The sequence below is a fragment of the Lepisosteus platostomus genome, chromosome 19 (assembly GCF_059453375.1).
Source record: "Lepisosteus platostomus isolate fLepPlt1 chromosome 19, fLepPlt1.hap1, whole genome shotgun sequence".
Lineage (NCBI taxonomy): Eukaryota > Metazoa > Chordata > Actinopteri > Semionotiformes > Lepisosteidae > Lepisosteus > Lepisosteus platostomus.
The window spans coordinates 16,621,234-16,636,042 of record NC_142629.1 but is presented as its reverse complement, the minus strand read 5'-3'; the positions used below and the strand labels follow the sequence as shown (position 1 = coordinate 16,636,042).

Below are 14,809 nucleotides of genomic sequence, written 5' to 3'. Positions count from 1 at the left end.
GTCTGGTGGGTTAAATAGCGTACTCTACAGGGCAGGACAAGCAGTGAGCACTGAAGGAAGAAACACAAATGCAGATGTTAAAATGCACGGCCGCTGCCAATCCAAGGCTTTGCCTTGCAGGCAACGAACCCATGAGGCCACAGCAATCCGCCCAGAAACAGAACTGTAATGAAATCTGGATTTGATAAAAATGTACTGCAACTGGCATCCATTTTTCATTAGAGCCACATTTTCATCTGAGTTTTAAAGAATTCAAGCAGCGATCTGGGATTATTTATTACAATCTCGGAGCTAAGAGATGTCTGGGAGCCTCTGCAGTTAAACCCCTTTCCATGAGTCCTGTATCAAACTGTTTAACAAAGAACATTTTCTTAAGTTCAGTGAAGGGATATTGTGCCATTACAGGGGCAGAGGGTGACTTGGGGGGAGGGAGTGAATTCATACAGTAGGTTCAGGTGTAGCTGTGGCGATTCCTGTAGAAGCGGTGTGTAATGAGTATGTGTGGGTTGATGTCTTTTTATGGCACTGCAATGTTATATTTCTAATGTAAAGTAAATACGTACCGTCTGATTTTTTTTTTGTATTGTCTCCGTGCGTGTAAACTATAGCTGCTTGGATGCAACACAAATTTGAGAAATCTGACAAAGTCAAAGTGTTATCGTCTCGTCAACGAAGAAAAAGCCACAGCAAAATAATCCTGGAAGAGTCTTGCATTGGATAGATCAGTGTCTGAATGATCTGGGGAACCCGGGTCTCCAGCGTAACGGAACAGGGAGCCAGCCGCATGAGGTAAAGGAGACCTCCCTCAGCCCAGGCAGCTGAGGTCCCTGCTGCGCGCAGGGAGGGCGAAGACATCACAGTGTCCCAATGAGCTGCGCTACACAGTGCCCTGGTGCTGTACCTGCACTGGACTGGTGCTACAGTATATCTGCAGTGCCCTGGTGCTGTACCTGCACTGGACTGGTGCTACACTACATCTGCAGTGCCCTGGTGTTGTACCTGCACTGGACTGGTGCTACAGTATAGCCCCAAGACGAAAGGTCTGAGTTTTCATCTGCAGCAAGATGACCTTCAGATGGAAGAATTTCTCATGCAGGAGACGTAAAACCGAGGTCCTGACTCTCTGCGGTCATTAAAAATCCCAGGGCTTTTCTCGAAAAGAGACCGGGTGTAACCCTGGCATCCTGGCTAAATTTCCCATTGGCCCTTCCCAATCATGGCCTCCTAATAATCCCCATCTATGAATTGGCTTCATCGCTCTGCTCTCCTCCCCACTGAGAGCTGATGTGTGGTGAGCGTTCTGGCGCACTACGGCTGCTGTCGCATCATCCAGGTGGGGCTGCACATTGGTGGTGGTGGAGGGGAGCCCCCATTACCTGTAAAGCGCTTTTGAGTGGGGTGTCCAGAAAAGCACTATATACATGTAAGCAATTATTATTATAATTGGAATAAAGCCATTGAAATTTACACACGTTTACACTATCCGTTACAGATTATCCCCCAACACGGTCCAAACTATTTGCCATAGCCACAATAAAAGTTTTGATTTCTTGAAATAAAGGCAGAAAATAAATTCGGGATGTACTGTACAAGGTACACGAATACTGCTTTTTTTTTCTAAACCCAAATCTGTGTACGAGTCTCCTACACTCCACTCATCCTTGACACAAATAAACCACACAAAGAAGTTTTCGTTTTCTTTTATTTCTGTACCTGGACATTTGTTTTGGGCAAAAGGCAACAGACTAAACATTTAAGTGTTTTCACAAAATATGTTTTTGATGCCCTCCCCCCCGAAAAACAATTAAAAAAAGGCGGAAGAGCCCCGTGTCTCCGTTCCCTTCACAGTGCAGGTGGGAGAACGAGGGAACCCGTCACCGACGCAGTTTCAAGAGCTCTGCAGCCCACTAAGATGAGTGGAGGCTCTTTCACACACATCTCAGTCAGCCATGGGGGTGGTTGAATAAGCCCCCTCTACACTGTTGGGTGTTCTTAAAGTAAAAAAAAAACCATCAGATTATTCTTTAGTCTCAGAACCTAAGCTGTTCATTAGTTCAACACTCGCCACTTATCAGATTAGGTGTGGACAACACCTGCTGTGGTCAAAATCACTTTGAAGTACAACCACTCAGAAGGAAAGCTGCTTTAGGACACAGTGCTGTGCAGCTCCCCGGACTCCCAGTTGTCCCTAAATGTGTTTTTGGGGGGGACTGTACAGCACTGAGAAGAATGTGCCTTGTTGGATGAGATCGCATTAGCCCCATCTTTAGAATCTCATCAACGTGCAATGTGCATGAAATTTAATGGACCAACCCATTCCACACCCTCCTCCAGAACTGGGGTAAAAACTAACAGCACTAACTCGCTGCCAAAGGATTGTCACAGGTGATCGGACTCTTCTGGTGCTTGTTCCTTCTGAGTTCCTTCTTTCGCAGCTGAACTTGATGTCGGACCACCCCTCCTTCCTGCCTCCCCAGCTGCTGGTCTAAAACTGAGTGTCCCAAGAGCTGGAACTGGGAAACTGTGGTTCAGGCTAAATGAAAACCTGCGTGCTTCCCAAACCAAGCACGCAGTGATGACCATCCACTGCATAGGTGAACGCTTCCCCTGTAAAACAAAGCTACAGGGTAGATAGCCGCAGTATTAAAGTCTTGATTTCATCTGTACTGCTCTCTTTCTCTCTCCCCTCTCTCCCTTTTTACAGAACTCTTGTTCGAACAAAAACAAGTATAAATGGTATCAGCTCCGAACAAGTTTGGCACTTGTAGTTTTCAGCACAAGTTTAGGTGGTGAACTGAAAGCTACATCCGCTAAGTGCTGATTTAAAAAAAAATTACTTTAGTAATTAGTGAAATGCAGTACCTGAAAGACCAGCTGGAAGAAAATCAAGAGGAAGTGTCCTTTAGGCTACCAGGAATAATCTGAAGCAGAATATCCAGCGATTCACTGGCCTGCATGTGCCAAGCAAGTTCCCTTATATACTTCTAAAGGATTGGCACTCTTCTACTGTCTTACACTGTAATGGTAAAGAAACAGTTGCTACAATTACCTTGAACTTTGAATGCAGTAATCATTGCCTTTCAATACAATGTACTGTACCTGTGCCCAGCAACAACCCTGGTTGCTGGAAAGAGGCAAAAACAAAACTCTTTAAATATGTTTGATCAGCAGAGTGAATTAAAAGAAGATCCTAAGGCATCAGGTCCCAACCCTGGTCTTGGAGAGCCCCAGCTTCTCAGGCACAAAGATACCTTCAACCCATGGTTAAGAAGCACATCGATATTGACTAGTTGAGCCAATAGTTGGTCTTGTGGATGTCCGAGTATTCCGCCAAGATCTCATCAGTTTAGAAACCTTTCCACAGTTCTGTGCAAAAGACCAATAAAAAAAAAAATCTTGCAATTCTTCTCTACTTCAGTGTCCTTGTGTTTTACAAACGTTTATTGCTGCAGAAAAACTAGTTTTATACTACGCGTCTACTGTACTGTAACTTGACCAAAACTATGCCTTTTGACTTCACAGAGGAGATTGTACTCACTTCTGATTAAAATCGAATTCTGGACATCATTCGACCAGCCAAAAGTTCCAGGGTTTTTAGGGGGGACCCCCTGACAAGCGCTTCAAAAGAATAATTCTCGTCACCACTTCCCAGCCTGAGAACAAGCAAGACGCCAAGCTCTGATCACAACTCTGCTGGGTCTGAACGTCTCTTTCTGGGAAGGATCCACCTGAAACCAAAGCCAAACCTGCAGCAGGTTGTGCAGAGAGCTGTACGCTCGGGACTGGACTGAACCCTCCCGCCAAGAGCACATTCCAACAAGTCACTGTTTTTATTTTTTTGGACAGCTTTCCTCCTGCCTGGGGCTCTGCTGGTTGTACTCCCTGGAAAGGTGCCCTCAAGTATCGCCACAGGAGCTTGCGATGGTGGAGTCTGGATTCGATCAGCGCTTCAGGATCAAAAGACAAAATCGAAAGCATCAATTGCTGCTAATGGAATATTTCGCTTCAGTCCCTATCGCAGCCACTGCATAGCACCTTGATCCGACTTCCACTCTGGGGCCTTATATGACTACCCTGATTCTACAGGCTATTTAGGTGAGGAAATTAAATCGGCACCTACATCCAGGCTGCATATGCACCTGGCTGGCACAATCAAACAATGGCATAGTGAAAACCACACAAGAGCAAAGACTGGTGCACATGGAGACAATGCACGACAGCAGGAGGCACTGGAGAGCCTCCTGCAGCCACAGCACCTTGCTTCACCAATCCGAGGCGGCGATCCTTGGAGTGTACCGTCACTGCCCACGTTTGCCTGCTGTACTGAGCAGAGGTTCGCTCGCTCCTGCGCGTAGTTTTCACCACGTGTTCATCTGATTAGACCAGCTTCAACCCCCCAGACAGAAGCCCGGACTGGGGGGAAACGAAACCGGAGTCCAGCTTGGTAGCGTCTGTGTGGAGTGTACGACCACAGGCCGGGTGGATCTGAAAGAGCCTGTAGTCCAGCCCTCCCCACCACCCTCAAGCACACAATACCTCCAGATCACCATCGCGCAGAAGGTCAAACTCTGCACTGCTGGCTTCTCCCACGTCCCTTTTAATGGCAAACAGGGCAAGTGCATGTTTAAATAATCTTAAAAAAAAAGGCATGATATTATATATATACACACAAGGTGAGTACTTTGTGCAAATGTATACATACGTGTTTATAAATGATACATGTTGGTAAATGTGCACAAAAACAGCAAACACACGCACTGAAATGCAAAACTGAAACCTCGGACTCGGAACCACGCTCTTTGGTGTACTGCACGTCGTTGCAGATCTAATCAAATCACAGAGACACCAATGGCAGCCTGCACACACCAGAAGATTCACCCCGTCCCAATTTCTGTTCCTCCCCATGGAGGCAAAAACAAAAAGACAAGAGGACATATTTTGTGGAAACACCAGGCTCCCCAGGCGGCGGCGGCGGCTCCGGACGAGAGCAACACGACTTTTTCGAGCCGCCACGCGACAAGCTCCGCCGATGTCTGCTGCGTGGGTTTTCATCGGATCTAGTGAAGAAGAGTGCGAGCATTCAGCCCTTCACTAAACCTATAACATACAATCGGTTACAGACTGGTAGTAGTAAGTCAAAGATAATATGGATTTGTTATTAATAAATCTATGTACACATATAGCTTAACATTTCACAGACACTTCTCTAAACTCTTTAAGATTCTGTTCGACCACACAGCTAAGGTGCAGTATTTACAGATGCAAGTCTTGAGGAAACCCATCTTCTTTAAGTCAAGTCACATGACAAGGGCAAAGGACAGGAGTGCCTTTACAGCATCACTGCTGGCAGCACCCATCTAGATCAGCCAGGTCAGCCCTGAAGCGTGCACATGGCCGACAGGGGCTTGGCATCCTGGCCTGGCTTTACCCCGGTCATGTGGCTCTCTTTGCTTTTATGGCAGCCCCGAGCTCTAGTACTGTCCAGTCTCAGTGCCCTTTCTTGGGATTCGTCGAGCAATGCCCACGTGGACACACACACTCCCACATACAGGCACAGACGCACACATACACACGCTCCCCAGTAGCCAGACAAACAGGAGGATGGAGTAGCAGCCAGATTCGATAAATTAGGCTAAGACTTCAGTGAGAATATCTTCCTTCCATCCTCGCTTGGTAACCGAAAATGTGGCTTTGAGTTTTCACTTAAAGAAGGGCGCACCTTAAAGAACTGGGTAAGGACACTGAATTACTAGTTTCGGCATGATCTCTTTGGATTGGCCCATACGGAGCAGGAACTCTGTGTATATTTGGTAAAACAAAAAGTACCACGCCATCCAACTCAAAAAGCCCACAAAAAGGCAAGTGCAATTTTTCCTTTTTTGTCAAAAGTCGTCCCTTTTTACATCTTTCGTTCTCCTTTTTACATCCGATTCTTTTTTTCCCCAAAAAAACTCTTTAACAGAGCAATTTTACTGACTCAAAAGCTGCGCTCAAAAAGATTTCTGTGTTATGCAGAAAAATTCCCTTTTTTAAAGCCGTGTTACTTTCAGAATCCCAGGCTTCCTTATTGACCCTCTGCGGGGCTGTGCCTTTTGAGGAAACGCTTTAGGTAGAGATGGAAAGGATGGTGGCACCTTCAATATCTACCCGCAATAAGGCACACAAAAACGGCACCTTCATGGGATTGATCAGGGGCACCAAGCTAGCGATAATCTGAGAAACACTAAAGGTGCTAAAATCCACGTCGAAAAGCCGGCATTCATGTTTCAATCACACCAGACGTATCAAACAATATTGTGTGCACTGCAGAATTATTGCATGATAATTCACCTAAAGATGATACAATCAGACTGGCCCGAGAAGTTGTTTTGAGACAATGTAATACTTGAAACCCTAATTCTGCACTGTCGCAGCAGTCCCTTGAAGCCTGGTTAGCGGCAATTATGATTTGATGAGTTTTTTTGGGGGCTCAAATTCTCAAAAGAAAAGTTTTCAAACAACCTGTGCTTTGTTACCAGCTTTCTCCTCGGATCAGTCAAGCAATCCAGCACGCCTGTGTTCCTACAACTTCCTGATGTATCGCCATGGAAGACATCTCTGACTTGGAACCCAAAACGCGTCTACCGTTGCTTTTCAGCGGCAGGCCGACTCGAGTGTGCGCTCTCGATTCATGAAAGATTTCGTTTCCACTTTGGAAACGAAGGAAGAAAATGGGGGGTTGCGGGGGGGAGAGGGGAGGAGCAGATTTCTCAGCAATGTTAATTGTCACAAAGGAGGAACAAGTCTATCGAAGGCAGTGCGTCTGTGTTTTTTTTAAGTTGGAAATCGATCAGAAACTTGCCTCATTTCTCTGCGCTGTGGAACCAGTCACCTGCTGGCTACCCCACGGCTGAATCTCACAGGGCAGCCCCAGGGACTGCTCTCTGCTCATCTCATCCCCGTGTCCAGCACAAGGGTCTCCTGCCCCTCTTGTGTCAGGCTCCAGACTCGCGCTTTGCAGCACAAAACACCGCAAGTACAGGCGGCACAGCTCCTCACTACGACAGCACGGCTGCCAAACTGGATTTAGAGCAGGAAAATTGCACCAAAAGGCAACACAAGGCTACGTTCTTCATTACTAAGGGAATTTCCTAGATGCCACAATTGACTTAAAAGACCGTAGGGTCCTTTCTCCAGCTTCTCTTTCTTTACAGCTGTGATGTGTGCTGAGGGTTGCGTGCCACTCTATTCACAAGGAAAACCCCACCTCTGGATGATCTACACAAACCTCTTAGGATATCCCCCCGAACAATAAATGAGCCTTTTTTATTGCGTTAGGACATCAGTCTAAAAACAAGACCCCCCCCTCACCCCAGTTAATATCAGTTCTGTACAATACAAAAAATAAGCTATTAAAATAGAGAATTGTCCTAAAACTCAAAAATGCTGACTACATTTTCACTATTGCACGACCAATGACACGTGTGGACAGGCATTTAGATATGCACACACAGACACACTATAGATTGAGTGATTTACAGTGGAAACACACTTATAAATTAAACTACAAAAAGGCTAAGAACCTTTCAGTCCCTTAACCACTTAAATCATTTATATAAAAATGTATAGTGCTCAAATTTATACAAAAAACTCCAAAGAATAAAGTTAAAGAAAATATATCTATGTCTATTTATATATGTATATATATTTATACTTATATTATATATTGTATACATGTGTATGTTCTGCAAGGGAATATCCCCAATATTTTCACCAGTAACTGTTTTACTCCAAATCAAAGCAAGTCAGAATCTGAAGAATGCAAAACATATTGATAAAGGCACTGGACATTACATTTAATAACCCGCTGATCAGCACTTTTTATGAACGACAGCCAGTTTCAAATATTTTCTGTTTTACAGCAGGACCGTATCCGAACTGGAACGTTAAAAGTGTCTTTCTTCCCCCATGATCAGAACCTGATGAGTCACTAATCTGACAAAAACAACCACAGCCACGGCCTACGAAGCTGAAGCAAATGATGACTAAAGAATTCATCGGATGTTCAGGGATGCCACTTGAATCACCAGGGCGAAGACCACTACACAGCTCGACAGAAGACAGCCACTGCGCCCCACAGCCTGTGAACGAGGGTGACACCTGTGGCAGGATAAGAACAATCTTCTCAGGGGACATCAGACCTGGCCTTCATCAGCGAGACAGTGCGGCATTACTGGGACCGGTCAAATACCATTCTGTAGCGTCTTCAAAGATGCTCTCGAGCTTTTACTCGCACCACAGAATCATCTGGTAACACACATTGCAACTTGCATCTTCTTCAGTCTAAGAAGACAGGACAGGCCGACATCTGGGATATTTGCCATCTTCCTAGATTTCCAATTTGGGAATTGGGAGTCAGCAGGGACCTGGGAATTCGCTGACGATCCTTGACGAGATAAAGGGAGCAGGAAGACTTGCTGCTTCAGGCACTGCTAGAGCTCGGGACTCATGGTTCCCCCCCGAAAAAAAGTGTTGCAAACTGAGCATGAAGGGGGGTGGGAGCAAGCTTAGAAGATTCAGCTAAAGCACAAACAAAACAACACCAAGGTAGAACAGGCACAATGATGCTGGCCAATCAGTGCAGCATCGATGCAGGTGCCCCGGTGAGCTGGCAGCAGCACGAGTACCGTCACCCACCTGGTGGGCACTGAGCAAAAGGACATTTGCAAGACAAACCTAACGGAGGAGCAAGTGGCCGTTGTCACCCACTTTATTCAACTCCCATTGAGAATGCTCTTCCATTATTACTCATGCAGTGAATTAGGAGGTGGCTAGGACTGTCTAGTTAAAACCATGACGCGGCGCATGCAGCATGAGGCAGAAGGTATCGTCAACAGTGCAAAGGGGAGCAGTAAAGCAAAATCACCTGGTGTTAAATGTGTTCATGAACAGTCCTTGGGGAGACGGTAATAGCCATCAATTGTTACTGCACCGTAATCCCTAGACTCACTTATATCTTGGCACTGCTGAAGACAGCCATCTTTTAAAATGTGCCACGGACACTGGTGACGACATTTCCCAAACTGTACTAGCTGCCCACTGTACTGTCCTTCCAATAGGAAAGCCGTGTTAGCCGGGAAGCATGTGTACGACTACGAAATCAATCTGATCAATATGCACATGATGTTTCTCGGCCTCTCTTCAGTGCAGTCATGAGGCGAGACACACATTCGACCCAGTTGCATTGCTGCCTTGGTGAAAGGAAGACATGCCAATGCATATGCTGTATCTAATAAACCATGGGGCAGTGCAAACATGCATTGACAAGCAGCTCTTAGATGAGGTTTTCACATAGAAATGCCAACACATCTACATTTTCCACTGTTTTGATGTAAAAAGTGGCCTTTTTTTCAGTTAAATGCCGAGAGATCTCTAGTACCTGAAATAACTGTTGTTCCCATTCACTTAACACTACACGCTGAGGTCTGCTCATCGAACCTTCACACCCACACTTTGAAAGGGGTGGTGTTTTCAAAAACAGTGGTTGCCTGAAAGACCCCACTTTCAGCTGGTGCTTGCGGGATTTTGCTAATTACGTACTGCCACTGCAGACGGAATGGAGACCGTACACTGTGGATTGGAACCTGCAAACCCCAGGCTGTAAGACTCATCGCACTCTCTAGTAAGAAGCTTTGATTTGAAGACATTCCAGGGAGCGCGGCCAAACAGATCTTTAAAGCTCTATCGCTACATGGGTTCCAACTGTCAGCCAGAGAACCAGCCTTGAGGTCACGAGAATGGGAAAAGCAGAGGAAGAAAATAGCATCCGACAAACTTTCAACAAAATAAGTTCAGAAGCACTCCTGAAAGAGAGTATGACAATAAGTCAGTACTTAAAGTACGCAATGGTAAAAATCCTAAATCAAATGCAGAGCAAAATTGGACTGGATGTGAAATGTGGCACGCAACCCCCTTTTACAAATCACTCCTGTAAAAGATCTTGGCTGTCGTCTGTTTGACTTCATACAGATGAAGTAACCCGCACGCTGGTGCAGTCCGGAGACACAAGGAAGTATTTAAAACAATCACAACAACAGTAAGATACTAAAACCTGCAGTGGGTAGCACTGCACCCAGTGACTAAAGTGGCACTTATGTAAATGAACACAATAGAAACCTCTTTCATCTGACTAGAAAATTGCGTTTTTAGAAGGAATCCAGCCACAAGCTCCAGCAAAGATCCTTTATATTCTGAACAGTTAAGTATTGCTTTGTTTAGGGGCTGGACAGCAGCTGGAACACTTGATGTTCACATGTGACCTCACGCGATATCGATTCACTTGCTGCCAGATCTCAACCTGCAACTGGAACACAGTTTAAATGTCTTAAATATCCTGAGCCTTTCGCCCTCTATTAGCCACACTGCCTTTGTGTTGTCCCAGCTCTGTATTGCTTTTATGTAATATGCATCTTCGCTTTTACAAACGGTTTAATGTATTGATAATACCGGCTACATCCCACCTGGGCTGCTTCTTTCCCACCTGTACCTTATACCAAGTCGGGAAACCTCTTACTGAAATGGGAAAAGGGTACTGACTTTCGGATTCCCAGTGCAGCTTGATAACCATTTGACAGGAGCTGCACTTGGGGAAAAAAGCTTCTCGGTGCCGTCTTCCTGACTAGATGTCGGTAGTGACAGCCGTTTCCTCCCAGCACTCCCTCTAGTTACACCGATGCTGATAAAACCTCCCAGGACAGATCTCTAGGGACCTTCGCCGTCAGCGAGAGCTACAGAGCATCTTACCCTCCCTTGACACAATCTCTTCTGTAAACTCAACTTGCTGACCAGAAAACAAGACATTCGACTTCAAGACACCCCTCCTCGTTAACCTGAAAACCTGGACGTCCACTGAAACTGCAGACGTCCTCCCAGCAGCTGCTATCCCTTCGGTATCATGTTAAGGCCAGGAGACTGTCTCTAGTGCCAATGCACTCAGACAGCATCCAGCAGGCAGAACCAAGAACAGCACATGCATGCCTCTTCCACACCGCTCCGCCTACCAGCAGAGTACTACTGTACGAAAGTGAATTAGGATTGGCTTTTCACAACATGACACACTGAAAGATTGCCATAATGTTGGATGACCAGTTAGGGCGTAAAGTTAGTGCGTTCTCAAAGACCTAAGAACCTTTGCACATCTTATATGACTGTTCCTGGTGTAATTAATGCTGTGCCATTCACGTCCTTTCTGATGCAGAGCTGAGCTTTTCGCTTGCTTTAGAAACAGCCTCCAGAGGACAAAAAAAAACAACAAAAACAAACAGAAAAGCTGCTGACTATGGGATTAACTCAGCTGCTTGGAGCAGATTCTTTTCTTGTGATAAAACACATGATACAGCCAACAAATATCCAAATAGTCTACAGATTGGCTCCACCTTTAACGGGACAAGAGCTGCGCCACGGCGACACCACAGATGTCAGAGAGCAGCACTGTGAGGACAGGTTGAAGCGCCACTGTACACCTACATTACCGGCGAACGCCTGTGTCCACAAACTATCTGCAGCTCCCCGTGACCCTGCAAACCTGCGGATGGGAACTGGTTTGACCAGGAGTCTTATTGCAACACTCACATCATCCGGTCATTAGCCGCACACCTCGTAATTAAGAATCGCAACGATGAGTCACTCCACGGTTACCCAAGGCGCACTGATTTCTCGTTTTGGCATGGGGAGCTTCAGCGCAGAAGATGGTATGTCAACATACCTGGCTGTGAGCAAACTTCTGCTTTACAGAACAAACGAGACGTGACCAAGGACATGCGTGAAACGGCCGTACCCGCAGAGAAACCGTTTTTGGCTTTTTATAAATGCTTTGACAAACGGGAAAGATGTGAATTCTGAGGGCAGTATGAGCAGGAAACGAAGTTCCAGGCCTGACTGGGCCCACACTGCGGATATAGAACACAGCGCTTCAACGCAGAGAAACCCCCCACCCCCGGCTGCTCATCCCAGAATTGGCTCCTCTCCCCCCCGACGCCCTGCCGGCACCGATCCACTGCAGTCCGCACTTTTCTGTACATTGGCTGTCGTCTCACAGACGCCTCTCGACGGGGCTCAAAACAATATGCTAAATTAAATACAACCGCATACGCCAAACGTGGTCTTCCCGACAAAAGAATAACCCCAGCCTCCTCTGTTGTCTATGATGTAAAAGCCGTGCTGGGAGTTTTTTCCTCCCTTCACCCCCCCCGCCCCCCCCCCCAACCCGGCCTTCATTTCAATGCTTTTTTTCCTACCTCCGTTTTCTGAAAAGTTGTTCTGTATTTTTTTTTCCTGAAGGCACTTCATCAAAAGAAACAAACCCCCCAAAAAATGAAGGAAAACAAAACAAAGTGGCATTACAATTCAAAGAGACAATAAGGTGAAGGGCTAAGGCCAGCTGGGCAAACTGAAGCCCTCGCCGGCCCACCTCCCCTCCCCATCCAAACTTTCCTCACTGACTGCGATCCACACAGCGTCCCTATCCTCCCCCTTTCGTGAAAATGTAAGCCGAAAAAAAAAAGGTAAAAGATACAAAGCCCACACTGATTATGATAGCGTCCATCGCTTCCATGCGGTCTCGGGAGAGGACGGCAGTAAAACCTCTCGGGAGCTTCTCCGAGGCTTCGCTCGGATCCACAAGAGCTGCATCATAGGCTCTCTGCCACTTTCAATTTCGTCAGCTCATTCACTTCCGGCTCTTCCTCCTCCGACGGCCCTGGCCGGGGGGCGGGGGCAGACGGGACGGCTGCTGCCCGCGCCGGCGGAGGCCTCTGGTCTTCGCCAGGGCTGCCGGGTCCGGCGGGGGCCGAAGACCTGGGGGGTCCTCCCGATGAGTTCTGGGAGTCGGGTTTCTCCCCCGCCCCCTGCAGCCCGCGCTCCTGCCCCTGCGGGCTCGCCGAGGGAACCATGCCGGCGATCTCGTCGGTGGGCGAGCGGCCGATGCTGCCGTCCACCTGCACGCGGATGTCGGGCGAGACGGAGAGCTGGTGCTGGGGGACCATCCCGCTGTCCACGCTCTTCGGGAAGAGAAAAGTCTTCATCTGCCCCTTGCCCTTGACGTTGACGGTGCCGCGGTAGTCAAACTCGTAGCCCATCTCCTTGAGCACGCGGTAGCTCTCCTCGCTCACCTGCACGCGGCACTCCACGCCCGTGGTGTCCATGCGGCTGGCGATGTTGACCGTGTCGCCCCAGATGTCGTACAGCAGCTTGGTGGTGCCAATGACCCCAGCGGTCAGGGGGCCGTGATTGAAACCGATGCGCAGCTTGAAGTTGAACCACAGCATGTCCTTGTTGAAGTCGTCGACCACGCGCATCATCTCCATGGCGAAGTCGAAGAGGGTGCGCAGGTGGCCGTGCGGGTGGGCGCTGTCCTGGCACTGCGAGGTGTTGAGGCCGGAGGCCGCCATGTACGTGGCGCCGATGGTCTTGATCTTCTCGATGTTGCCGAACGCCGGCTTGCGCAGCAGCTCGTCGAAGTCGCCGATCAGCTCGTTGAGCACGCGGTAGCACTCCTTGCCGCCCTCGTAGTTCTCCTCGTAGAACTCGCTGAAGTTGACGATGCTGGCGAAGATGACGCCCACGTTGTCGTGGTTCTTGGAGTAGCTCTGCGTGACCTTCAGCTGCTCGGCCACGTGGATGGGGATGATGTTGCGCAGGAGCCAGTCGGCCTGATCCCGCATGTTCTGGATCTTGATGCGGTGCTGGTCGGCCTCCACGTTACCGTGGTAATGCAGCCGGTAACTCACTTCGAACTCCCGGTTGAGAAACCACACCAGCAGCAGCAGCAGGAAGAAGGCCAGGCTGACGTCTTGGAGCGCAACAGCTGGCGCGGGCAAACTGTCGGAAGGGCTACCCCTGGAGGACGAGAGGGAGGAAGGACAGTGAACGTCCCACACCTGCACACGGTCTCCTTGTCACAACCACCAGGACTGACCGGGAATCGCGAGCTAACCCAGCCTCAACACGGCCTTCATAGGCACACAATGCAAAACCTCCAGATTGAGGTGATCACAAATGATTGATCACTAATTTCTCTTGCAAGTGCCGAGTGAGATGTTGCCAGCCTTGTATTTGACACATAGTGAGGTAAGGTGCCTATCAGAACTGCAGTATTGTCCCATTTTGGTAAAGCATAAATATTTACACTTTGGTATAGTGAAAACGTTTAAATCAAAACGTGAAACTAAATACTTTTACAGGTGAAAGAAGTCAAGAAAAACTGCAAAGAATAACCAATGGTCATTGGGAGGACATTGCTACTTTTGTAAGACGCTGTATTCAATCAGAGCCGAGCAAATGAAGCTTTAGAAATTCTGTTAACTCTCAGAATCAAATCTGGATCCCCTCCAACCCCATCTCTGCTACCAGGAGAGCAATTCCCAAATGGATTAGCAGTTTCTGACACACATGTAGAGCTGAAAGAGAAGACTTACAAAAGAACTGAGGACCGCAAATGCACGCAGGAAAGACATCCAGTTGTAGACGCTATTACTTCATGGAGAGAGAACAGATAAGCCTCTACCCTTCAATGTCTGCATTTGGGCTGGGTCTACACTTACCCAAAGTATACCCGAACCACATCTGAGCTGTTTTAACAAACACACAAGGTATACCAGTAAAGTAGCACAGGTGGATGACGTCACACACACTAAAAGAGTATACAATCAAAATGATTAGAATGTGATGTGGTTAAAGATGTGTACCTGACTTGCAAAGGCTGGATGCTAACTTTAAAGCGGAACCGCTATGCTATTCTCATATTTCAGGGTTAGAAAGAATCACAATCTTG

The 14,809-nt window shown here is 47.5% G+C and overlaps 1 protein-coding gene across 3 annotated transcripts in view; it reads right to left on the bottom strand.

Moving 5' to 3' along the window:
- Window positions 1–1,685: 1,685 nt before the first annotated feature.
- LOC148645261 (adenylate cyclase type 9-like) overlaps window positions 1,686–14,809 on the bottom strand; it is a 65,769-nt gene continuing 52,645 nt past the window's right edge. For 2 of the 3 annotated variants that reach the window (XM_088613152.1, XM_088613153.1), the window contains one exon: window positions 1,686–13,875. In XM_088613152.1, the coding sequence (XP_088469278.1) occupies window positions 12,669–13,875 (1,207 nt within the window). In that variant the 3' untranslated portion in view covers window positions 1,686–12,668. The remainder of the gene's footprint in view (window positions 13,876–14,809) is intronic. The other variant, XR_015928561.1, reaches the window with a different exon arrangement.